The sequence below is a fragment of the Oculina patagonica genome, chromosome 9 (assembly GCF_052425735.1).
Source record: "Oculina patagonica isolate OP01 chromosome 9, crgOcupat, whole genome shotgun sequence".
Lineage (NCBI taxonomy): Eukaryota > Metazoa > Cnidaria > Anthozoa > Scleractinia > Oculinidae > Oculina > Oculina patagonica.
This window is the reverse complement of record NC_135766.1, coordinates 8,604,731-8,615,707: the sequence shown is the minus strand read 5'-3', so window position 1 is coordinate 8,615,707 and position 10,977 is coordinate 8,604,731. Positions and strand designations below refer to the sequence as shown.

Genomic DNA, 10,977 nt, shown 5'->3' with positions numbered 1-10,977 from the left:
GGCTTTCTCATTGTGGTTACGGAAGGTGTTGTAATATGTCAAAAATGCTGTGGATCGAATGATCGGAATTACCAGGAATTACGAAAGATCAATTTTCTTTCTAGGCGGCAGAATAAATTATAATATTTCGCGGGAACATGTATACCTGGCGGCAATTCACAATTAGTTTTGCTTGAGCTGATTTTTTTCGAGCTACATGATGACTTCGTTTGCGTAAGGCGGGATATTCTTGAAGTAGGAATTTCCGCTTATGACAAGATAATCGGTTTGTGGATCGATACAGTAAAGCATGTTTTGGCAAAGTCGAAATGGCTATCTGATCCGGGCGCTGGTGCCGTCAAGGCAAAATCATTCGCCTCTCAAAACATTATATTTCGAGATCTTGTTGACGGGTGCCGATGTACATAGCTTTCCCTTTGAAGGGGCATGATAAATCGTTCGGGCATCGATGAAAAAGGCCTGTTTTATTCTTGTGCGAAAGCACGCGCTCAATATGTGTGCAACCCATCGAGTTGATTTTATTCAGCTCACTCTTCGTCCATTCGGTTTCCGGCCATCGTGAAGGAGGATTCCAGGTAAGTCAGGTACATTGTATATCAAAAAGTATCCGGCAAAGAAAAGTTAATAGCCATGCATAACTTAAATGAAAATAATCCATTCAATTACTGTAATTTCGATTACCAAAACACTGATTTGCTAGATTCATAGTTTATAGCCATTTGCGCAACGCTGAATTCTACTCTCCAGTAAATCGGTAAATTTGTTTGCGTGCTATATGCTACAGCATAACCCACTGCACTGGCCACATATCAACCAGACCAACGGTAGTAACGATTATTAATCATGTTAATTTGGGATATCAATATGATTTCCTTTGTACGTCGGTACATTCCTAAACATTAAGCGGTATACTATTAAATAAATAGCCAGAGGTACTAATCATACATTTCGATATAACTTAAAAAATCTAAGCACGTAGCTTAATTTTTTGTCCATCAGAACTGGCGGGCGGCACGCCTCAAACAGTTCGATGTAACCTAGAAGAACTAAACACGCAGTTTAATATTATTTTTGTCCATCAGAACTGGCGGGTGGCACGCCTCAAACAGTTCGATGTAACCTAAAAGACCTAAACACGCAGCTTAATATTTTGTCCATTAGAACTGGCTGGCGGCACGCCTCAAACAGTTCGATGTAACCTAAAAAAACTAAACACGCAGCTTAATTTTTTGTCCATCAGAACTGGCGGGCGGCACGCCTCAAACAGTTCGATGTAACCTTAAAGAACTAAACACGCAGCTTAATTTTTTTCCATCAGAACTGGCGGGTGGCACGCCTCAAACAGTTCGATGTAACCTAGAAGAAGTAAACAAGCAGCTTAATTTTTTGTCCATCAGAACTGGCGGGTGGCACGCCTCAAACAGTTCGATGTAACCTTAAAGAACTAAACACGCAACTCAATTTTTTGTCCATCAGAACTGGCGGGTGGCACGCCTCAAACAGTTCGATGTAACATAGAAGAAGTAAACAAGCAGCTTAATTTTTGTCCATCAGAATTGGCGGGCGACACGTCTCAAACAGTTCGATGTAACCTAAAAAAAACTAAACACGCAGCTTAATTTTTTGTCCATCAGAACTGGCGGGTGGCACGCCTCAAACAGTTCGATGTAACCTAGAAGAAGTAAACAAGCAGCTTAATTTTTTGTCCATCAGAACTGGCGGGTGGCACGCCTCAAACAGTTCGATGTAACCTTAAAGAACTAAACACGCAGCTTAATTTTTTTCCATCAGAACTGGCGGGTGGCACGCCTCAAACAGTTCGATGTAACCTAGAAGAAGTAAACAAGCAGCTTAATTTTTTGTCCATCAGAACTGGCGGGTGGCACGCCTCAAACAGTTCGATGTAACCTTAAAGAACTAAACACGCAACTCAATTTTTTGTCCATCAGAACTGGCGGGTGGCACGCCTCAAACAGTTCGATGTAACATAGAAGAAGTAAACAAGCAGCTTAATTTTTGTCCATCAGAATTGGCGGGCGACACGTCTCAAACAGTTCGACGGTAACCTTAAAAAAACTAATCACGCAGTTTAACATTTGTCTATCAGAACTGGCGGGTGATACGCCTCAAACAGTTCGAGGTAACATAAGGACTACTAACGCCTCATCTGGTTCGATGTTTACACTATTGTTTCCTATTTTTTTAATCAGTGTAGAGAATCTGACCGCCAAGTACGAGCCGCCAAGCAAAAAAAAAAAAAAAAAATAATTAAACAGAATTAAACAGGGTAATGTTTTTAAAACAGCTTTATTGGGAAACTGTTCATAAGATTTTTAAGAGCAGGGCTAGTTGAAAACGCACCCGTTATTTCCCGAAAGATTTTACAATCTATTGCTTTTCATTCGCCTTGTAAATTGCTGGAAGCGATTGACTGATTTAGCGCCCTGATATTGTACAAGTCATTGCGCTTAAATTGCGCGGCTGGGTTTCTTAAGCGTGCAAGGCGTTGACGTGTGATTGACATTACGCGTTCATTAACCAAAGCGTTCAAGCAATTCTTGCTGTGAGATCTGTCAGCGACTTCTATTGTTTTATCTTTAGTCCGGATCAAAGTTCGGTCATTTCAAATGACCGAACTTCTCGTATCTAAGGCTTGCGTCTTGTCATGCTGTTCCTCTGAAATAATTTATATTTGCAAAAAAAATAAGCTTTGGTTAAAATTTTTTTTACTAATAAACAACACTTGCTTTGGAACAATTGAAATATGTATTTATTTACGAATTACTTATATTTTATTATTAAGGACAGTGTAAAAAATGTTGGGGGATTTCTCAAGAAAACCCTGTATTCCCAAAGCATAACTACCAACTGAAGCATTTGTTTACGTTATAAAATTGAACTAGAAACCTGAACTTAACAAATAAACTGCTATATCAGACCAGTTCGTTTTACCTATAACTTACAGTGTTCCAATGTTTACAGTGTAAAGCGCTCTCTGACAGTAGAAGAAAACTCAACAAGCTGGAAGCTAAATAAAATAATCCTTGACCTTGAAGCCAACTTTAGATGATTTCCTGCCTTCCTGGACTTGGAATTGCCTTTCCTTGTACCGTGAACGGATTCATTTCACCAAATTAAACCGAAACTGGACGAACTTCTTCTCAACTTGCGAACTCCTCAACCTTTCAACTTCGCTGCACGTGAAATTCACAATTTCGTTTCGAAGTTCGTAATTTGATTGACAACTACTTAATGAAATTCCCCCTAAAGTTCGTAGCGAACTTCGCGAATTTCAAACGAACTTCGGAAACCGCTCGTGAAAAGTCTTGTGAAACACAATGTAAAAAAAGAAGAAAAAAAAATTACTCAGTCTGCAAGGTCTGCACGGTCTGCACCGTCTGCACGGTCTGCAGTCTGCAGTCTGCAGTCTGCATGGTCTGCGTTTTATACCGACCGTCCAAGTTCTGAGGAATGCGAAAACAGATTTTAATCTGTTTTAACATTCCCTTCAGCATCCACCATGGTCTGAAATCCAAAACCAGTGAACTATATAAAGATTTGTTAAGGCAAGTACCCATCAGTTGTGCAATCTACAAGCAGATCGACAACCATGGAGAGTAAAAGTAAAAAGAGCTCCAACGTTCTTCTCTTTGGCCTTTCATTTAATTTAATTCTGACGCTGGCTTCTCTTGGTTTCACCTGCTATTCACTACATCGGTTAGACTCGCGCCTAACAGCAGTTGAACGGGATTTACTGGTTGTAAACAGTTATCCACATTAGCTTGCCAATCGCGAGATTATGACACCAACAAAGTCTACACATTCGCCTCAAAGTGGATCGCAAAGGAAGGAAGCTGTCGTCAAAAGAGCTGCCGATAGTCAATCCATGTGCCGCAAATGCAGCAGCGTCTGTTTAAACTGGAATGGGCATCGAAATGTAAGTTGTTCTTAAAAATGTGTGATTACTTCAGGAGCACCCAACGAGGTGTCGAAACATTACGTTATAAGTGTCCCATTTGTGCGTTTTAAATAATTTTTTTAAAACGCTAAGAAAACTAAATCTTTTCGGGTACGCTAGCTGAACTTTCAAACTTCAGAAAATTTTAGGTAACGAAAATATATTACCCGAATTTACGAGCCGCTGTTGCGTTCTCGAAAATCGTAGCTGGCTTTTTTTCATGCCCAAAACGACATTTTTTTCTCTCCGAAAACAGTAGGCATTACTTTCCCCATGTCACGAAAGTTTGAGCTAAAAACAAATTGAAGTGGATGAACTTTTTTATCCACTTCAATCCGAAAATCGTAGGCGATTATAGGTCTTCCGAACAGATATTCACCGAAACGGTCTGTTGGGTGCCCTTGTTACTTCCGTGATTCAAATACTGACTCTACTCTATAAAATTCGAGTAGGTTTGTTCATAATACAGATAATTTCCTTGCTTTCCTACCTTGATATTGCTTTGAGTAGAACTTTTTTCGCCAAATGAAGCAAAACCCGAAAGATTGGTTAATAAAAATCAGTGGAACTTTTCTGCCTTGCTCGGATCAACAAGCTTCTGTTGCTGTTATTGCATTGCCGTGCACGTATTCAACAACAAATTACCAAAGGTCAAAATACGCAAACATATCGAAAAGATGTTGATTCGGAGTCCAAATTTTGACTTAAATTTCACGTTGTTGTACGCAAAGCATCCTTATATCTTGTAATAATTGGTTGGAAAATATGACTTTGTAATTTCGATATATCTTCATCTGCTTAACCTACAACGGAAGTAATCGGTATGTCAAAAGGATTGAAGCCTCGATCGAGAAGCTATTTATACGGTTATCGGAAACCTCCATCTGTTATGCTTATAACATCCTGTTGTGCTTCTAACATCCTATTGTGCTTATAACTTCCTCTTGTGCTTATAGCATCCTGTTTTGCTTGTAATGCTTCAACCCCCAGCACTTATTTATTTTTACCATGTCAGTTGATGTGTTTACCTAATCAATCAGCGTTATCTCCTGGACCGGCCTCAGAGGTTAAGTACGGAAAATAACATTTCTACCCCTGGGGGAGGGCGTACTCCCTGAAAGTGGACTATATGAAGAGGCTCTCCACGAAAGCGATATCTTTTTCAGTCTTTAGTTATCTAAAAGAGTAGCGATCTCACGTGTTAAAATATACAAAATGGTATATTTTAACGCGTGAGAGATATTTCAGAGCACTAAGGGACCGGTCATTATTTATCGCCTGGGGGGGAGCGGAGGTTTTTGGGGGGGGATCACTTGATATGTAGATGAACAGAAGGGGGAAGAAGACAGAACTGAACTGACAGACGTAACTGAAGACAGAAAAGGGGGGATCACTAAAAATATTTGGAAGGATTCAGATGCGGGACCACTCAAATCTGTTTCGATAATGCCAGTTTGAGAGCATTCAAAATAAATGCGCCCATTCTACTGGGAGATGATAGCATTTGCGGTCCTCAATTGCAATTTGTTCTAACTCAACTTTATGGATGCTGTCATACTGGGGAATGTGCACATTTCATTTATATCCAGCTAGGACGTTTTTTGTTAACAATTTTATATTTTTCCTTTAATGAAGTGCTTAGCTAATATTCATCTTTGAACATGGCAGGTGAATTCCAAATTGTGAACTATAACTCCTGATAACTGAAACATTGTGAAATAGTATGTTTGCCTCTCCGGGAATGGGCTCCTGTCTCAGCACTATACTAAATCCGATTCAACTGCTTCATCTGCCTCATCTTGAGCTTCGTCATGCGATTCAACAATTTCTTTTGCCTCTTGAACCTCATCAACCAATTCAACAATGTTTTTTCTGCCCCATAAGCCTCATCATCCACATTTACATTTTTGTGAGGCAAGAGCGCATTAAAAATTGTATTGCATTCGATTCGATGACTTCATTTGCCTCTTGAGCTTCATGATCCAATTCATCAACATTTAGTCCCCTATAGCAGGTTGTCCTTGGATTTTATTCCCTTAAAATGCCGCTACTTGTTCTATATTTTTTGTTAAGGTCATGCTTAAAATACCCTTTCCTAGTAGCTAGAGCATAGGGTTTGATCCAAACGCCTTGTTATTTTCTAAGCAAAGTCGGCATCGATGCTACCTACAGGGGATACTCTATCGTTCCCTTCGATTGAACCAAAAATTTGCCCCGTAACCTCAATTGAGGTCAAGTTTCCAAAGAAATGGTGTGCCCTCTACTCGAGTCACTTCTCCTTGGTTTTTCGGACCTTCCTTTTTTTCTTTCTTTCTTCTTGACACTGTTGAGTTCTTAGCATAAGGAATCTTCTTTGACGGGTTGATACGTACTGTTGTTTACCTGTCTGAAGCTGACAGACGTTCCGTGTACAACGCAGTGATTCGTTTTGTCCTTCTTATAAATAGGTGAGCTCTTCGCCTTCGAATGGAGCTCTTTATGCCTGAAATGAACTTTTATGTTTTGGCACACTCCGTATTTCTCACTCTTTAGTGAATTATTCCCTTTGTTCAGTTTGACAGCTCCTCTATCTTATTTAGCGGCCATCACATTTGCTGTTATTCAAACAGGTAGTTCCTGAACCCAGATTACTTGTGACGAAACACAGACTCATAAATCCGTTGGGCAATGCTGTTAAAAAAAACTCCACTTTCGTGTAGTGTGGGTTTTGCAACAACAACAACAACAACAACAAGCTTTATTTGCATGACTGTAAATTTGTTACAATATTGCAAAAGCGTAAACTTATTTAGTAATAATAATAATAAAAATAATAAAATAATAATATATAGTAAAAAACAAAAATGATTCATATAAAATTAATTACATTGATAGTATTTTGTTACGTAAATCAAAACAAGATGATATAAATTTAATCAATTGCATGGTCACAAAATGATCGGGAGAATTCATTAATTCTAAAATCAAGTCAGGCACTGGTAGTTGGCTGACATTTAAGATGATAGGCTGTATTGTCTTGTAAAAGTTATTTCTTATTGTTGCATATTTGGAACAATAAAAGAGAAAATGAATTTCATCTTCGGTTTTATTACAATCACAGACCGGGCAGAGCCTATTATGTCTGGGCGTATTGTTATATCTGCCTAGTTCGATCATTAACTTATGATTGCTAATACGTAATTTAGCTAATGTTCTCCTACCAGAAACTCTCCTAGTTAACTCTAGATAATTGGAGGTATCATATTCATTCTTAAAAGATCTATAAAATTCTAGTTTTTGAGAATGCTGTAGAGTATGCTGCCAATACGAAATATATTTCTGTTTCATTAATTGCAGAAACATTGTCACTTTTGCGGTGTCTACTAAATCAGGATTAAAATTACCAAAATTAAAATATTCGGATATCTTCATAAGATTAGAGTAAAAACTATTTTTACCAGCGGTGTGAAGTTCTAATGAAATTAGAAAAGACTGTCTAACAAAAGAATCCGGTTGCTTTTCTTGGAGATATATCAAATAATTGAGGATTCTTTGATTAATGGTGATAAGGAGAGGAAATCGACCAAGCTCAGCTCTACATGCAACATTAGAAGCCTTATTACTGACTTCAAGATAGCGTTTACAAAACTGTAGATGTGTTCTTTCAATTTGTGAACCATCCCAGGCCTTAAAATCAGATTTTACATAACCACCCCAAATTTCACTATTATAGAGCAGAATTGGAGATATCATTGCATCAAAGATTTTACAGGCAAGAGAAGGTTTCAATCTACTAAAATTTGTGTGTCGTCTCAAACTAAAAAGTGCATGAAGTCCTTTCTCTTTTAGGTGATCAAGTGAGATTTTAAAATTTCCTGTAGAAGATATTTTGGTTCCTAAATAAGTGTAATCTTGTACAACATCAATTGTTTGATTTCCTATGTAAAATACATGTTCAGTACATTTTTTCGCACGTTTTTGAAAAACCATTATCTTGGTTTTTTTGGGATTTACGCTCAACATCCACGTGTTGCAGTATGTGTCTAATGTGTTAAGACAGTTTTGCAAACCTGTTTTGGAACGTGATAAAATAATTAAATCGTCGGCATATAGTAGAGCGTTTAATTTTGTACCGTTTGGTAGGACAAAAGGATCAGACAGAATATTTTCAAATGAGAACGGTAAATCGTTAATATAAAGGTTGAAAAGTAGTGGACTTAAAACGCAACCTTGTCGTACACCTCTCATATATTGAAAGGGTCGTGTCTGATACTGATCAATTTTTATCGAACAAGAAGACTTAGAATAAAGGCTTTTAATTAAATTGTAGAAGGATCCCCCTAAATTAATTTGCAATAACTTACTTAAAAGCCCATTATGCCAGACTGAGTCGAAAGCTTTTCTAAAATCGACAAAGCAGGCATAAATTTTGCCATTGTGATTATGGACGTACTTGTCTATCAAAGTTCGGAGTGTGAAAACATGGTCTGCTGTTCGATTGTTAGGCATGAAGCCGATCTGTGACTTGTGTAATATATGATTGGTGTTGAAATACTCGAGAAGCCTTTGATTTAAAATAGAACAAAACAGTTTACCCAGACAACTCGAAACGCAGATACCACGGTAATTTGACGGATCACTTCTTCCACCCGATTTATAAATTGGCGTTATGAGACCACCACACCATGTTTGAGGCACGGAACCTGAATTTAGAACTCCATTGAAAAGTTTGTAATATACGGGCATGAGGTCGTTGATACTTGCTTTAATCATTTCATTTTTAATTTTATCTGAATAAGAAGATTTGTTGTTCTTTAACTTTTTGGCAGCTTTTCGTATTTCAATTTCGGTAATCAAGTGATCTAATGGCCGAAATTGTTTTTTCCGGACTTCTTCTTCTTGAAGTTCGTTACAGATTTTCTCTTGAATGGGATTAAGTCGATCATTGGAGTGAAGAGATTCAAAATATCGCAGCCAATTTTCTTCTGACACTAAAGGAGTATCTTTTTTTTTAATAATGTCATCCATTGATTTTAAACATTTCCAAAAGTTAGCTGCATCTGAATTGTTAACAGCTTCCTCCAAGTTATGAAGCTTGCTATTACAATAGTCGTTCTTTTTAGATTTAAGTAAACTTTTGTATTGCATTAGAACGACGTGGTAATTTTCACGTAAAATTGAGTTCAGGGGGTCTCTGTGTTTTTGGTTTGCCAATTTCCTCAATTCATGTCTTTTTAATCTACATTCCCGATCAAACCATTTTTTGTTTGACGATGACTGGATACGCTTACGCTGTTTTGTGGTTTTAATCTTTAAACATTGTCTTGCAGTTGTGTTAAAAATATTTTCTACTTTATCAAGGGAAGTGTTAACATCGTTAATATGTGCTCTTTCGTCTATGTAATCTTGTATGAGAGTTTGGATAACTGGAGAGCGTAAAGCATCTTTGAATTTCTGCGTAGAATCGCTTTCCCAAACAAACTGTTTTGATATGCGCGTTAAAGATTTGATGTTATTATGCGATCCTTTTGGAATACATGTATCAGAATTGGTCGAATTAATATTTAGCCAAGTCACTATAGGGCTATGATCTGATAATGAAGTGGGCTGTTTTACTATAAAATTTGAAACAGTTAAGAATAAATCTTGATCGCACAGTGCGTAATCAATTACACTTATACCATTTCTCCCGTGAAAGGTAGCTCTCCCCAAAGAGTCACCACTGACTCTTCCATTCAATATTCTGAGATCGGCGCTTTTACATATTTCAAGAAGTCTTTTTCCGTGATTGTTCACTTCATTTTCAAAGCTATTTCGCTGAGTTGGATTAAGCGAAAGTTCAGATCGGTCATTTGGAATAACTTTCGACCCTTCTTGACAGATACTATCCGAATATTTCCCTGTTCTTGAATTAAAGTCGCCCATAAGAAGAACCGATCCATGGGAGGAAAAAAGTGCAATGTCCGTTTCAAGTTCTTCAAATAATTCATTATCAAAATATCTCGAGTTGTGCGGAGGAATGTAAAGTCCACATGTGTATATATCTTTGTTGGTTTTAGTATAATCTTTGTTGATCTTAAACCATAGAAAATTTGGTGATTTTTTCACAATTGAAATCCAATCATGTAATGCATTTTTGTAAAGTAAAACAATACCACCGGAGTTACGACCACCTTTTCTCTTGCAGTAGATAATTTTGCCAGGGCTCCATACTGATAACTGAATATGTGTGCAAAGACATCGAGGGAAGGAGGTGAGGGGGGGGGGGGGGATCACGAAAGTTATCGATGGAACTGAGGGGGGATCACTTAAATGAAATAACATTAGGTAAGGTAAGGTAAAGTCTTTATTTAACGAGGGTAGCACTAAAATAGCATAAAAACACTAACAAACCAGTGGCCCTCAATAATTATTTACAATAAAATATAAAAATACTCAGAACAATACGAATATTAAAACTATGGATAAACTAAAACTATGAAATATTAGGAATAAAAATACAAGAAATACGAGATAAAATATTAAAAAGGTAAAAAGAGTAAAAGTGTAACTAAATTACAGAATAAAATGATTTAAAAACTGCTGTTCTTTAAAAATTCTCTTCCAAAGAGAGTTCCTAAAAGCTTTAATTGTTGACAATTTTCGCATAGATAGGGGTAGGCTGTTCCATTCTTTACAAGCAGTCACGGTAAAAGTTCTGCCACCTTCAGTTAATCGTTTTATAACTGGATGAACAATATTAAAATTGGCATATCTTGTATTTCGTGAATGAGTCTCGCTAGTAAGCTTAAGTAAGCTTTTCAGATAGGTGGGTACATGCCCCTGTAAACGCTTGTATATAATGCAGCACTTACTTAGTTTAGCCTGTTCGGTAAATGGTATCCAGTTAAGTCTATTAAACAGTTTGACAGAGTTCGCTTGGCGATCGGCATCTAGAATTACTCTTGCAGCCCTCTTCTGCAGTTTTAGAACACGTGTGAGGGTATGTTTGTCACAGCTGGTCCAAACCACGCTCACGTAATCTATAATCGGTCTAATCA

The 10,977-nt window shown here is 37.5% G+C and overlaps 1 protein-coding gene and 2 long non-coding RNA genes across 3 annotated transcripts in view; 1 reads left to right on the top strand and 2 right to left on the bottom strand.

Moving 5' to 3' along the window:
• Positions 1–679: 679 nt before the first annotated feature.
• On the bottom strand, positions 680–2,668 carry LOC144665852 (uncharacterized). Its single transcript, XR_013573084.1, has 3 exons — positions 2,067–2,668; positions 1,593–1,751; positions 680–1,278 (listed from the first exon to the last, which is right to left on the bottom strand). It is a non-coding gene; the product is annotated as an uncharacterized LOC144665852 (long non-coding RNA).
• Positions 2,669–3,603: 935 nt separating this feature from the next.
• The window catches only part of LOC144665686 (uncharacterized), a 69,541-nt gene continuing 62,167 nt past the window's right edge, over positions 3,604–10,977 (top strand). Inside the window, exon 1 of the mRNA XM_078526973.1 lies at positions 3,604–3,937. Coding sequence (XP_078383099.1) covers positions 3,800–3,937 — 138 coding nt within the window. The 5' untranslated portion in view covers positions 3,604–3,799. The remainder of the gene's footprint in view (positions 3,938–10,977) is intronic.
• Positions 6,676–10,977, bottom strand: part of LOC144665824 (uncharacterized) — a 259,439-nt gene continuing 255,137 nt past the window's right edge. The window contains exon 11 of the long non-coding RNA XR_013573045.1: positions 6,676–7,177. This is a non-coding gene — a long non-coding RNA (uncharacterized LOC144665824). The remainder of the gene's footprint in view (positions 7,178–10,977) is intronic.